The 15,901-nt window shown below is 46.7% G+C and overlaps 1 protein-coding gene across 6 annotated transcripts in view; it reads left to right on the forward strand.

Annotated features, from left to right (window-relative positions):
- Window positions 1-15,901, forward strand: part of ENOX2 (ecto-NOX disulfide-thiol exchanger 2) — a 1,377,678-nt gene that overhangs the window by 710,568 nt on the left and 651,209 nt on the right. For 4 of the 6 annotated variants that reach the window (XM_085607631.1, XM_085607633.1, XM_085607632.1 and 1 more), the window contains exon 5: window positions 14,409-14,540. The exons of the other annotated variants lie outside the window; for them this stretch is intronic. In XM_085607631.1, coding sequence (XP_085463757.1) covers window positions 14,409-14,540 — 132 coding nt within the window. The remainder of the gene's footprint in view (window positions 1-14,408; window positions 14,541-15,901) is intronic. 6 annotated transcript variants of the gene reach the window in all.

A 15,901-nucleotide genomic window follows, 5' to 3' on the forward strand; every position in this document is an offset into this window, starting at 1 on the left:
GGATGTCTCGGATTACGAAGACAATCCCCAGGACTATGAGGAGGTTCCTCATCAAGAATACATGCCGCCTCCACCTTCCATGGTGTGTCTACCGGCAGCCTTGGTCACAGACCTTCAGCTCTTAATAACGGACTATAAGCAGCGTTTTCCGACTCCGGCACCTCCACCGATGCCTGCGGGGCCTTCCACTCCACGGCCACGACCGCCTCCACTGCTTTTGGAGAAGACGGCACCTCCACCTCGGCCCACCACGGACGACGAGGAGGAGGAGGAGGAACCTGAGGAAGGAGAACTCCAGGACGTCCAATCCCAACAAGATGAATGGGACGATTACATCCTTCCGGCTCCTGTTTCGCCTGTCCCTACCACAGCCGACTCACCGCCCGACGACATCGGCGGTTTCCACAACATCATTGAAAGAGCGGCCCAGCGCTTCCAGATCCCGATGCCTTCGCATCAACAAGACTGTTTCTTATATGACTTTAAGGAACCCTTCAAGAAGTCCGTCCGGGCAATTCCGATAATTGATTATATTTGGGACCAGGGCATAAAGATAATGCAGAACCCTTCATCAGTGCCACCGGTTCTACCACGCCTGGACAAGAAATATAAAGCTCCGGACACGGCTCCGGTTTGTCTTACAGGCCATCCAAAACCGGACTCGGTTATCACTCAGGCTGCGCAGAGGAGGGCAAACAACCCAGCTGCGCTGTTGACAGCTCCGCCGGATAAAGAAGGGCGACGTATGGATAACATAGGGAAACGTTTCTCCTCTATGTCAGCCTTGACAGTGCGTGCCTCCAACGCTACTGCACTATTGGGACGGTACAACCGACAAATGTGGGCGGACATTGCCCCATATCTAGCGGATTTGCCTTCTGACTTAAAAGAAGAGGCAAGGAAGATTCTGTTGGAGGGTGAACGATCTGCCACGGAACTGATAGACTGTGCAATGGATATTGCTTCCACAGGTTTTAGACAGCTGGCTGGTGCGGCTGTTCTCCGGCGACAGGGTTGGCTCAAGGCAACTTCTTTCAGGCCGGAGGTCCAGACAAAAGTCCTGGACATGCCTTATGATGGCCAGCTTCTATTCGGTTCTCTTATTGACGAGGCATTGCAAGGTATCAAAAAAGATACAGATACTGCCAGAGCCCTGGGGTCTCTGCAATCTCGGAACCCTTCCTTTCGTGGGTCAAGAGGAAGAGGTCAGACTTCCTCCAGAGGAGACTTTCAACAGCGTTCCTCTTTCTCCTCTTCCCAGCAGTACCGTCCACAATCTCAGCAGCGACAACAGTCGTCTTACCACAAAACTTCCTTTCGTAACAGAGGAGGAAGACAAAAGGGTGCCGCGCGGTGGCAATGACTTCCAGATGCAGCCGGTCTCAAACTTGTCTCCACCCTACAAGATTGGCGGAAAAATCTCCCATTTTCTCAAAAATTGGCAAACGATAACTACGGACCGATGGGTCCTCCAATTAATACAATTCGGCCATTGCCTGGAATTCATACAAATTCCTCCTCAAACTCCTCCCCGCCAAAGGGCTCACAAAAACCTACGCCCATTACTCCAAGAAATAAAGATTATGCTTCTAAAGGGAGCTATAGAGAAAGTTCCCCTAAGCCAACGAGGGAGAGGGTTCTACTCCCATTTCTTTCTCATCCGAAAGAAAGAGAAAAAATGGAGACCCATATTGGACCTCAGAAATCTCAACAAATTTCTGAAAAAACAGTCGTTTCGAATGATTACCATACAGGAGGTTTTGCATTTACTCAACGCAAACGACTACATGGTGTCGGTGGACCTTCAGGACGCCTATTTTCATGTCCCAATACACCGCAACCACAAGAAGTTCCTGCGTTTCATGGTGGCGGGCAGGCATTACCAGTTTCGGGTTCTGCCATTTGGGCTCAAATCGGCGCCACGCATTTTCACCAAATGCCTAGCACCAGTGGCGGCATACCTACGCCGTTTCCACCACCAAGTCTTCCCGTATTTAGACGACTGGCTTATCAAGTCCCCATCACAAGAAGGCGTGATAAGATCTTCCAACGCTTGTCTGACACTCTTCGAGTCACTGGGGCTCACTCTCAACCACGACAAATCTGTCCTGCAACCATCCCAATGCATGCAATTTTTGGGAGCCACACTAGACACCATCCACAGGAAAGCATTCCCGTCACAGGAACGCCAGGACAAACTTCAATCTCTGGCACTCCAGGTAATGACAAGAAAGACACTCTCGGTGCGCCTCTTCAAATCCCTCCTCGGGATGATGTCCTCCTGCATTCTAATAATCCCACATTGCCGCTTACGGATGCGACCCCTACAAGAGGCTCTGTCGAACCAGTGGATCCAGTGTACAGGGTCTTTCGACGACGTCATCCAAGTAACCCCGGCGATCAAACAGGCTCTGCAATGGTGGGTTCGCCCCAAGAACCTTTCGCAAGGCTTGCCTTTCTTGCTTCCTGCTACTCCTCATATAATCACCACGGACGCCTCCTTGGAAGGCTGGGGAGCTTTCCTTCAGGAGCTACAGATAAGCGGAAAGTGGTCCCTTTCGGAGAAAATGCTTCATATCAACCTTTTAGAGCTCCGAGCAGTCTACCTAGCTCTAGTGGCTTTCCTCCCGAGGATAAAGAACTCAGTAGTGCTTGTCCGGACAGACAACACCACGACAATGCACTACCTGAACAAGCAGGGAGGGACTCGTTCACTGACACTTTCGCGCGAATCGCAGAAAATCTGGAACTGGCTGCTCCGCCACAACATCTCTCTCCGAGCAGATTATGTTCCAGGCACCCACAATGTGTTGGCAGATTATCTAAGCAGGAGGCAGGCAGCGTGCCACGAGTGGGAACTGGATCAGCAGGTCCTCAACAATATCTTCGCCCAATGGGGCACACCTCAGCTGGACCTATTCGCCAACCAACGCAACGCCAAATGCCAATACTTTGCAAGCTGGCATCCCCAACCAGGATCCCTGGGGAATGCCTTTTCGATAGCATGGTGCAACGTCTTTGCATACGCCTTTCCGCCATTTCTCCTGATCCCCAGGGTACTACGGAAGATGAAGGCGGAACCTTGCACTTTGATATTGATAGCCCCAGCTTGGCCACGCCAACACTGGTTCTCGGAACTTCACCTCCTCTCCCAGGAACCTCCGATCAGGCTGAAAACGTTTCCATCTCTTCTGACGCTCAGCGATCAGCAGATTCAACATCCGGATCTAGCCTCTCTCAGGTTATCAGCTTGGCTCCTGAGTTCAGAGAGTTTCGGGGCCTAGACATTCCTCCAGACTGCAGACGAATTCTAGCTCGGGCTCGAGCAGATAGTACCAACAAGACCTACTCACTCAAGTGGAAAAGATTCTGTATCTGGTGTAAGACGAATAAGTTGCATCCTTTCTATTCCACCCCAGGACAAGTCTTACCCTACCTTTTACATCTGGCAGAATCTGGTCTTGCTCATGCCTCCATTAAAGTTCACCTAGCTGCAATCTCACGTTTCAGAAGATCTTCTTCCGGCCCCTCTTTATGGTCTCATAGACTCATAAAGCAATTCATGAAAGGACTGTTTCGCACATTCCCTCCAGTAAAGCCTGTTCCACCGGCCTGGCACCTTAACATAGTTCTAGCTCAACTAATGAAGCACCCGTTTGAGCCCATCCACAGAGCTGACCTTAAATTTGTTTCCTGGAAGGTGGCACTTCTACTAGCTCTTACCTCGGCAAGGCGAGTGGGAGAGCTCCAAGCATTCTCTATCCAGGACCCATTCCTGCAATTCAAAAAGGATAGAGTCCTTCTCCGCACAAATCCAGCTTTCATTCCCAAGGTTCCATCTCACTTCCACCTCAACGAACCTATTGTTTTACAATCATTCTTCCCAAATCCACAAACCGTGGCGGAACGAACTCTACATTCACTAGACATTCAACGTTGCTTGAAATTTTACATTGAGAGAACGAAATCTTTTCGTAAATCAAATCAGCTATTCATAGCCTACAGCAGACCTCGAAGAGGGCTTCCGCTCACAAAACAGAGCATTTCCCGCTGGATTTCTTCGGCCATTTCTTTCTGTCACCAACAGGCAGGACGTCCGTTGAGAACAACGGTCCGTGACCACTCCACAAGGGCCATGTCTACTTCCATGGCTCTTTTTGCTGGGGTGCCCATTGTGGACATTTGTAGAGCGGCCACATGGAAGACGCCGCATACCTTCACCAAGCATTACTGCCTGGATGCGGAGATCATGAAGGATGCGTCAGTGGGCCAAGCGGTACTACGTCTTCTTTTTAAATAGAGGTGAGCCCTTTCTTTCATCCCACCATCCTGAGTTTATGCACATTTCGCACTATAATGTATGCATTACTTATTCATTGCTTTACAGTAGCACTGTTGTTTATCTCAGATAGATGTGGTTATCTAATACCTGTATGTTATCCATATCTTTCGAAATGTGCTTTTTTCACTGCTTGCTACTCTGATTCAGGCATGTGAATCTATGAAAGATACCCTAATACTGGATAAGGAACGCGTTACTTACCTGTAACTGCGGTTATCCAGTATTGGTATCTTTCATAGATTCACATGCAACCCACCCGCCTCCCCTGGAAGGGCTCTCTCGGATCTCTCAGTATACAGCTGCTTAGCACTGTGCTCACGAAAATCTGAGGGACTAGAGCTCCTACCAGGAAGGTTCTAGAGGGTGGTGTTAGCTGATTGGCTCTGGCCAAAATTTGGTCCTTTTTACATAAGGACGTGGATAGCTTACTAAGCTAAGGCCTCTGAGGCCTATGACTGTCTTATGTCTTCTGGACATTACTTTGTTATTTACCGGTGACTCCCATTCCCGACGACGGGGAATGATTCAGGCATGTGAATCTATGAAAGATACCAATACTGGATAACCGCAGTTACAGGTAAGTAACGCGTTCCTTCTCCTTGTCCTTTATTATCCCCAAGGACAGTGGTGGCACTAGGACTGAGTATAATCTGTTTCTTCTGGTAGAGACCTTTCATATTGTCACTAATGCTGTAGTCTTGGAGGTGATGTAGATTGAGAGCAGAAGGACAACTGTGAATCTGCAATCTTCATAATCTTCATTCTTCCACATTCTCTTCTTCAAATGTCTTACCAAAAAAGAGCCACCCAATATTCCACAGTAATATTGATACCTTTCTGACTTTGCTGCTTGCTGTTGGCTTTTCTACGGACTCACCACCACTCCTTGCGGAACCCGCTTCGCGGGTCCCGCTGCGGCGCGATAGCCGCCTGTGTCAAGACCTGTGGATTTCATCAGTGAGGGACTGGGTGAGTGCAGGGCTGCGAGCGGCGGGACAGGACTACGTCTCCCAGCAGTCCTGTCAACCCTGCCACCTGGCCGCTCTCCCTGCAAGCCCCGCCCCACTTACAGCCTGAAAAAGCCCCTCTGTGCTCCACTGCCCTGGGATACCTTTCTGACTTTGCTGCTTGCTGTTGGCTTTTCTACGGACTCACCACCACTCCTTGCGGAACCCGCTTCGCGGGTCCCGCTGCGGCGCGATAGCCGCCTGTGTCAAGACCTGTGGATTTCATCAGTGAGGGACTGGGTGAGTGCAGGGCTGCGAGCGGCGGGACAGGACTACGTCTCCCAGCAGTCCTGTCAACCCGCGCCACCTGCCACCTGGCCGCTCTCCCTGCAAGCCCCGCCCCACTTCCAGCTTAACTCTCCTCCTACAAATTTAAACAGCAACTTCCGCGTTGCGGGAGCGCGCGGGAGCGCCCGGGGATAAGCCCGGGACAAGGGCGGGACCGTCTGTGGCCGTCAGGGGCCGCAGGAGGCCGGGCTGGGCCCACTCTCTTTCACCTGCATTTCCTTGATCCTATCTGGTTTGTGAAATAGGTTCTGGGTATGCCATCATCGGCCCTAGGTGGAACACCAGCGAAGGAGGGGGGAGGTAACACCGGGACTCTGGACAATTATTTTAAATCGGTAAAGGGTGATGGGGGAAACGAAACCTCTCTGGAGATGCGTAGGGCAGAGCGCCGTCGCTCGATCGAACACATGAAAAATAGGCCCCTCAGTGATATAACTCCCTATCCTATCTCCCAAGAGGAAGGTTCCCTTAATGGTAGCCAGGATCTTTTATCCCAAGAAGACGTTCCCCTATTACTACGGGATAGCATTCCCAACCCTGGCTCATTTCCTAAACAAACTACGGACATCATTCCACTACTAGTTGCCGGTAGTTTGGCTGTTGACTTACTCACCCAAACGCCCCCCATAGTTAAAACCAGGAATAATAAGCCAAAGCAAATTGTGGTGGCAGAGGTGCATGACCTACCACCAAACAAGCGCAGAAGGAAGCTGAGGGGTGGCCAGGGGAAGACCAAGATCCCCCATTCTGACTTTGGAAAGACACTTAAGTCCGTATCTATGTATGACAGGCCATTAGTCAATGTGCATAATGCTACTCCCGCCAAGGGTACTAATACCATTACCACTGCTTCCATCAGCGACAAAGGGAACAACCCACTTAATACATCACTCCCTGTCATCTCTTTGGGGAACATTGAATTTCTAATTAGATCACTCCTGTTGCCCATTAGCGAGAGTTTGAAGAAAATAGAAATCAGGCTGACCATTTTGGAGGCAACTTTAACCAGCCTGAAAACCTCGGACAGCAAACAGAGTACAACCATTGAGTCCAATCTACCAATAGGAACCTTCCCCAATATTCAAAACCCTCCGACCCACACGGGTCCTCCTTTGGGCACCACTGCCGTTCCCCTTTTGCAGCCACTTATGGCTATTTCAGTTCCAATTCCACTTAGCAATCCTAACATCCTACCTCCACAGACAGAAGGCCCAGCTTTCCATTGTATAGCCCCTGGCATAAACCCTGGGGTCCTACCTAATGCTAGTATTGCCCCCCTATTCCCTGGTAAGCCTGCCCCTAGACCACGGAGACCCGACTTACCACCGGAGGCTAACAGCCTCATGGTGGTTTTGGCAGGTGTTCCTCCTCTCGAAATGGGTGAAAACGAGAACTTTCACTCACTCAAGAGGAAAATCATCAAATGGTTGAATTGGAACAGACCTCTTCCAGCCCACCTCAATAACGAGATCATTATGGTGAGAAGGGTACCATGGTTGGGGAAGACGGGAAAATCAATATCAGGGGACTGTATCATGGTGTCTTTTCGAGACCCTGGGACAGTACTACACATTTGTGCTGGGTCAAACAGATCACTGGATTCCACCATACAGACTTTGCCAGTTTCTTTCTTTTTCCCCCCCATTCGCATGCATCATGATTTGTTACAAGGTAACTGGATAAGGGTGGAACGGAGATCTAGACATAGGGGATATGCTCCACGTCCAGTTTATCGACCTCCGGAGACACCCTTTTTGGATGACAATCGTTTCAACTGTCTGAATGGACTGGATGGGGTTGACTGACTGTCCTCAAACCCGGACTCAAATCCTGTGACCTTGGGCAACGGTCCCAGCGAACCTTCTGATCCGGCTAGACCTACCTCTGAAAATGACCCTGATAGAGCAATTGGGGTAGTATCTGGCTCTGGCACTGGCTCCCCCCTCCACTCCACCTCTGCAATCCCCTCTGTGGTTGCTCCGGCGCACATGAGATTAATTTGGTGGAATGTGGCCGGCCTAGCCAATAAACTGGGCACTCAAGATTGGATAACTTACATCGAGTCCGGGGATGTTTGTATGCTCCAAGAGACTTGGGCAAGGGAAGAATATAAGCACCAAGGTTACTTGTCATTTTCCATCCCGGCTAGGTGGGAGGGTAAGGGCCGCCCCTCCGGTGGACTCCTAACTTGGGTGGCATCCCACTTAGGATGCCAGGCTTCACGCCTACCGGTGCCATCAGACGACATCCTAGTGGTTCTATTAGCCTGGCCGAACCTAGCGAAACTTGCCCTGATAAATATCTACTCCAGGCCAGTGGGAGCTTCGTGTGAATCTTCCACCGTAGAGGAGCTTTCAGCCTATTCATCGGAAATGCCAAGAGACATTCCTTATATAGTGGGAGGGGATCTAAATTCCCATTTCGAGCCGCTGGTCGGCCTCCTAGAGGGATTCCCCATGGAAGAAGAGTCCAGGTGGTCAGTACCTTCTGTAGTAGCACCCTGCCCGAAGGCATGGACGCCTGTAGCACTGCAGATTACTGCCCTTACCCTAAAGCATGGAATTAGAGCCTGCAATGGACGCATTAAGTCTGATGTACCAAGCAAAACCACGTATAACAGAGTGGGAAGAGAGTCCCGCTTGGACTATGCCCTTGTACAGATAGTGAACTGGTCTTCTATCTTGGACTTTAGGGTTATGGAGAGACTAGATAGTGATCATAATGCCCTTGAACTCGATCTTAGCCATCCCGGGCTAGAAGCCTCTATAACAACCATTGAGGAGATCAAACCTGAACTTCTATTAGATAACAACAGGAGAAGAATCAGGTGGGAAAAACTAGCCACGAGCCAAGTGAAACTCTCGAAGCTCTATGCAGGTTTAATTCCTATTTTGGAAAAAGTGGGAGATCTAGCTAATGACGTGGGCAATAAAGACTCCCATGAGAAATTATACCAGGCTCATGAGGACCTTATAAAGGGAGCGGCCTCTGAGCTTTTTAGTAAGGTACAGAATCAGAGGAGGGCCCAGCAACACAAGTCCTCATGGTACAATTCAGCCTGCAGGAAGGCAAAGGGAGAACTCCTCAGAAGCATCAAGGAGGGAATAGGCAGAGAGAAGCTGCGAGAAAGTAGAAGGGCTTATAAAAAACTAGTCACCCACGCTAAAACTGAATGGGAGGAGAACCAGTGGGAGGAGCTCACCACTTCCCTCGCAACAAGAGACCACCGAATGTTTTGGAGAGTAGTAAATGGGGGGTCGGGGAACCTCCATTCGGCAATAGAGCCAAATATTGCAGCAGGGGTGTGGCAGGCACACTTCCAGTCTCTCTACAGTTCTGAGCTGGGAGAAACTATGACTGATATCGGTACTGGATTGGCAGAGTATGACGGGGATTTGATAACAGTGGGGGAGGTGAAGGTAGCATTAACAGGACTTAAAGGTGGAAAGGCGCCAGGACTGGATGGCCTGCCCGGGGACCTGTTTAAGCAGGAGCCCGATGTTTGGGCCCCCTATCTGGCCGCTGTGTTTAATGGAGTTTTGCACGGCATGGAAATCCCGAGTACTTGGCTGGGGGCAGAGGTGGTTCCTATATTTAAAAAGGGCTCGCTCCTGCTCCCAGCCAATTATAGACCAATCAGTTTAATTGACGTGTCACAGAAGCTGTTTGGCAGGATACTGCTGAATCGGCTTCAGGACTGGGTGGAGGAGACGGGCGCCCTTAGTCCGTATCAGGCGGGATTTAGGAAGGGAGTCTCTACAGTGGATCAGGTTTTTCGTTTGAACGTTATCTATTGGAGGGCAGCGATATTGGAAGGTGGCAGTTTATACACCATATTTGTGGACCTGAGGGCCGCCTTTGACCTCGTGCCCAGAGGGAAACTCTGGAGTGTTCTGGCTGAGATGGGGGTCCCCCCGGATATCCTGATAATTTTAAAGAGATTGCATCATAATAACTATGCCCGGGTCAGGTGCGGGAAACTTGGGGAATTAACGGACAGATTCCCCGTTGACAGGGGGGTTAGACAGGGCTGTGTATTGGCACCGACCCTGTTCTGCCTCTTTGTCAACGGGGTAATCGCCCATCTCAATGGCACCGAATACACTGACGCCCCAAAGTTGAATGGCAGCAGGGTGCCTGCAATTATGTTTGCAGATGACACCCTGCTGCTGTCCAAAACCCCTATGGGGATACAGAGGATCCTTGATTCTTTTGTGGCATTCTGCACAGACAGGGGGTTAGAAATCAATGCTACCAAAACCAAGTTTATGGTCCTGAACCCAACCCTAAGATCACGCCCGAACCCCCTACTGGGATCATCACGTTTAGAGAGAGTCTCCACCTTTGAATATCTCGGTGTAACGTTGAATGAAACCATGTCTTGGGGAACACACCAGACTAGGGTTAATCTTAAATTAGTGCAGACCACTGGCGGCATTGCTCGGTTGATGAAAAGCCCCACATATCGACCGTTGGGGCCGCTTATCCAGATCTATAAGGCACAGGCCAGAGGAGCTCTGATGTATGGGGCGGAACTGTGGGGTCATATAGCCTCCTGCAGTTTGTCTATAACTGAGAATAACTTCATTAGACAGATAGTAGCACTCCCGTCTAGCACTCCGCTCCTCCCCTTGAGGATGGATCTGGGACTGAGACCAATAGCAGATGAACTAGGTCTCAGACCCATAGTCTTCTGGCGAAGGCTATGGAGCAGTGAAGAACTTTCTACCTACAGGGCGGAACTGAGGGAGTTTCTAACCCACCCTAAAGCTCTACAGATCCCGTGGATAAAATATATAAAAAAGTCCTGTGTGAGACTGAGGCTCCCCGACCTGTGGTCGGATCCAGCTAACGCCTCACTAAGGATCCCACGAAGAGCTTTGGCCAACGCTTATCACGAGCAGAAATTATCTATGGCCCTAGACTGCAAGGAAGAGGGGTCATTAACATCTGTATTCGCGCAAAGCAAGGACTCATACAGGCTGGAGAGGGTCCTGGACGCTATGTCTCCTGTGTTGGCCAGGAAGCTATTTCTCCAATGGAGATATGGCACATTGCCTCTGCGATCCTACACCAGCTCCTGGTCAACACCGCCCTCTACCAAGCAATGCCCGGCATGTGTGTGTGCCGAGGAAAGCGATCTGCATGTGGTCTTGTTTTGTCCAACCTACACGGCCGCCAGGAAACATTGGCTCCTACCACTCATCAGAAACCTTGGTTTTAGGGAGTACCTCCCGGTGTATAGAATTTTAAAAACTGACGTTTCAGGTCCAATTGTGTTTGCACTAGCTAAATTTCTTACTAATGTCTGGTATATTCGCACCCGTATCCTGAAGTCGCAGGCTCCCACCTAATTTTAAGTTCATAATTTTAATCGCATGGCCTTTTATCTGATTCACCCTAGTAGTATTTTTTTCGTAGGGTGGAATGATTTTATATTGTACCAAATGTGTTTCCTGATTATTTTTCTTTGATGGTTTTACATGTTTCATATGTGTTTTTTTTGTATATCTTTTATGGCCAAATTGGCCGAAATAAAGATTAAATAAATAAATAAATAAATATTGCTACGGACCTAACCTAAATGACAAATCATTTCTAAGGATTAATTGTTTGAAATCATTTTGAAATTTTTTTATGTCACCCTGTATCTTCATTTACAAACCGCTTAATGATAACCCTAAGCACATTTGGTACCTAATAAAGCAATTTATGTGAAATACATTTTTTCCAGGTAAATTATAAAGAAAAACCCTAAAAGGATGCACGAACATTTGGAGAAACAGCATTACAAAAACACATAACAGCATGTCAAAAACATGACTTTAAAGTATGTGTGGAAGCATAGTTAAAAGAAACACACCTACTCTCAGAAGATGCACAGACTAAAATCCCCATCTTACCCACTGCAATTTCAGTCCACAGCTTACTCTGTTAATTACATATTAATTAGAAAATGAATTTCATTTAAAAACTGAAACATTTTGGGAAAGGGAAAATATTATTGATCAGGGGTACAACTGAGGATACGCTAGTGACCTTTGCATGTATCTTTGCTCCTATGATAGTAAAGCAGCATTCTGCGCTGATATGTTCCCCTGCATATCAAAATGAGTGGATGATCAATTGCTGATGGGGGCGGTGGGGACTTTAATACTGTACTAAAGATTGCACTAGGCGGGCATGAGAATTAACATAGACCCCCTTCTTTGGTAAAGTGAACAGAAGATTTATACCTCATAGATACCTGTAGGGTTCACCATAATAATGACATACACCATTCTTTTTACTCAAAGGTACTTGGGGCCGCCTCCAGAAATAACCTCTTCTCATTCAACACAGCCATACGCTAGATTGCACCTTCTGAGAAGGGGTTACACCATACATAGACCATACATAGAGTGAATTAATTAAATCTTAAGCGAGCTGGAATGGATTTTGATAGGAGTATGAGCAAGTAAAATGCTTAGAACAAAGCAGCTCTACTATGAGAGAGGATATAAAACTGACAGACTTCCAGCTCCCAAATTGAGGATCTAGCAGACTTGCAATCCCATCAAATGCCCCTGGGACAAAGAAGGAAAAATAATGAGTTTTTCAACTTCTTTGCTCATTTATACTGCTCAGAGGCTATATGTGACAACAAGTACGTAGACTACCTAGAGGACATAAGTAGACTACCTAGAGGACATAAAATGTCCTTGGCTGGATCAAGAGACATAATATCAGTTACAATAACTAATTACTCCAGAGAAAGTCACGGAGGTAACAAACTCTCACCCTGTAACAAAGCCACACGCCAGGTGAATTCACAGCTTCTTTTTCCAAAGCATTTAAGGATATCCTCATCGTACTCTGGTCAAAAGTAGTCATTAATTTTTTAACCTCTCAAGAAGTGGCAAAAACAGCGATGGCATCAGACAGTTTTTTGCTTCTCAAACGAGGTGAAAACCCTCAGAAATGAGGGTGCTATCGACCCATAGCTATATGGATTCTAAAATATATGGGAAAGTATTAGTAACTAGCCGTTAAAACATATGGACAAAGTTATAACTTTAGCCAATCAGGCAGATAATGTAGAAGAGGTGTACAAGGTGTGCACCTTGGCATGGATCTTGTAGCAGTAACAACTCGAAGTAACGCCTAATTTGATCCTTCTCTTGCTTGATCCAGGAATGTCGTTTTGGAGATTAGGATAGATTAAAGATTCTAATGTAAAACGTTAGAAAAAATATGAATTTGGTTCCCACACTCTGCACACGTCTACATACTGCTGTACTGCTCATTGGATACGGTTCATAAATTCACATAGGCTAAATATTTGGGGTGCACACTTTCGGATCGAATCCCAACCCATTAATGGTCACCTTGTCATGGGGAAGACCACGCTTAAGGATACCTACAATGGCGCCTGGCGACTGAAGCATTGAGAAATGGAGCTATTCATGTACCTATAGGAAGGATTGGCCAATACTTTGCAGAGAATACTTCCAGCCATTAGAAAATACATTACATAGCACACATCCTGGATTGAAACTGAGCCGGTAACTCACCAGATCATCTTGGTTTAAAAAGCTTATTTTGATCAGAGGGAGGAACTGGGCTGTTTCAAAAAGGGAACATGACAGTGCGGGGATAGGTGTCTGCCTAGGTGGAAAGAGCAATGACTTTTGAGGAGAGGGATTTGATGAGAGAGGAGACCATTATAGTTTTGCCATATAATGTAACTCTGATCGATTGCATTGTATTGACCAGTCCTCCGTTGATTTATTTATTTATTTATTTTCGAGTTTTATATAGCGCTAGCTAGACCTAGTGGTATCAAAGCGCTTTACTTTTTATGCAAAGACATTTACTCAAGATACATGTGAGGATTTGTATGGGCCCTAACAGTCAACCACACAATACAGCATATACACAATACAGCGTAACAGTCAACCAAACAATACAGCATTAAGGTAGTTAAACAGTCAAGAAACATAAATAACCATACAGCATTAAGGTAACGTTATTAGTGACAAATTATGAGCTGTATAAGTCAGGCGCCAGCAATGGAGGATCGGGTCTCTGAGGGCTGGGTCTTTGGAAAACGTGGATCAGCTTGTGCACGTGTTGAAGTAGTTGTTGAACCGTAAGGATTTAAGGTCCCTTTTGAAGCAAGAAAAGGAGGCGTTGCAGCAGAGTTCCTTATGAAGTGAGTTCCAAATCCTAGGAGTATTTCCTGAGAAGTGCGCCTGGGAGGATTTCGTCTTCAGCTTGGGAATAGGGGTTTAAATGAATCCTGTATGGATTGTATTGATAAAGATAGTCTGGTCATCTCCAGTCTTTTTTGTGTAAAGAAATATGTTTTAAATGTGAATAATACTGGGTTTAGGGTTAGGTGCACAAAAGAGTGTTTGCTGAATATATCTTTTTTAATAGGATTTATGTGATAATTTCTGGCCATTCATCTTGGTTGTTGTCCTATGATTTAGTATCCGTTTAAATAACCAAAAACTGTTGTGTCTGCTTGTTGTTTTAACCTTCGAGTCCTGGAAATTGTAAAAACATGTAGGTATTACCTGTTGTGCAATATATTTTGCCTACTGAGAAATGTCAGTACTGCACCTTTAAAACAAAAAGTCCGTATTCTCTGTCAAGCTAAAGTTCTGTATGCAGTAGTGCTCCGACGCATAATCTGAAATTATCAGGTCCACCAGTCAAATATAAAATACCTTGAAAGTTGTATTCGATATTTTATGTTTCAATAAACTGAGGTTTCCTTTGTGCAGCTGCTGATGCCCAAACAAGCAGCGCACGCACTGTTTTTTCTGATGGGACGCTGATGTCACAGACTCAGCTCCAAGAGTACATTATGGTTGAAAACTGGATGAATCCCCACAGCTTCCTGCAGAGAACAGAAGGTAAACAATAAACCTATTTCTGAAATTTCTAGTATATATTTTGGCTTGACAATGCTTACAAGGGGTGATTAATAACAGTTGGATAAACATGACTTTCAGGAGAGCATAATCATTTTAAGAATGCTGTATAGTATTGCCCTTTTATACTTCAAGGGATGGACAGACCATTGTTTAATGGCAAAAAATGGGAGAAGCCATCCACCCCAATGTTCTATAGAAAATATGTTTTTCCAGAGAACTGCTGTGCACCGCTTTATCCTCCTCTAACCCTGTTTTGAGGCATTTCATCTCGACATCTAGTTAGAATCTTTAGTATGCACATACTTAATTAGAAACACCCAATTTTTCTGTACAATGATTGGAAGCAAAAGCTCCTAATAATAGGTACGTCTAATGGCAATGGTCATTTTCAGGATGATTTTGGCAGCCCAAGACGTTTACTGGTGTTCAACAATCCAGAAACCTTTTGCCCTGACTGAGATGTGCGAAGCTTGAAAAGTGATTAATGCTAAACATTATAAATGATAAAGAGGGTAAATTAAATGTATGGAAACATTTATGAAAGGTGCTATATAACAGATAGAGTCACATTTATAGTTCATGCATTACTCATCCTTCTGCAGCTTTTAAAGGTTCAACAGCATGTTTCAGTGCCCCAGTACTGATGCCATCTTTAGAATTATAATTTTGCCATATTCATTAACCCATGTATACAGAAATGTTTGGACTTTTCATGATCCTTTTTAAGATGTCTTGAGCCTTGCGTCCTCCTTCCCCACTCACATCTCCCAGAAAGGTGCTGTCCTGCCTTCTCAATCATATCTCCTCCAACTATAACTCCATACATCAATGAGGATTGGAATTTTGCACTCCTGTCCGTAGTGGTCCGCCTTGGAATACAAGACCCAGCTAATCTCATTTTCCTGCGTTTTTCAGGTTCTGTGGAGCCATTCGTGGAAACGCTGGGACAAGCCAAAGTGATCTCTTCACTCTCAGATCGTTCACCTGTCAGGGAACAATCTCTTAAAAGATCTTCTCATACAAAAATCACAAAAGATGTAGAAGTCATCCTCTTCTTCTTCAAGGAAAGTTTCATTGCTGTTCCCCGATGCTAGATTCATATTCGTCATCAGATAAGATCTAACACTAAAAGGTCAAGCAGCCAACCCGGCGCAGGTTCGCGCTTTCCGGGTAGGTGTTCCAAATCTGTTCTTGTCGATTCCTATAACCTCTGGGCCTCCCACCAGTCAGGAGCATGTTCTTGTGGGCTTGCTAACTGCAACAGTCTCCACCTCCATGCTGTGCCTTCATATGTTCTGGCCCCGGGATCCAAGAAGTCACCTCTGCCAAGGCACCCTCTC

The sequence above is a fragment of the Triturus cristatus genome, chromosome 5_2, assembly GCF_964204655.1.
Source record: "Triturus cristatus chromosome 5_2, aTriCri1.1, whole genome shotgun sequence".
In the NCBI taxonomy this organism is placed as follows: Eukaryota; Metazoa; Chordata; class Amphibia; order Caudata; family Salamandridae; genus Triturus; species Triturus cristatus.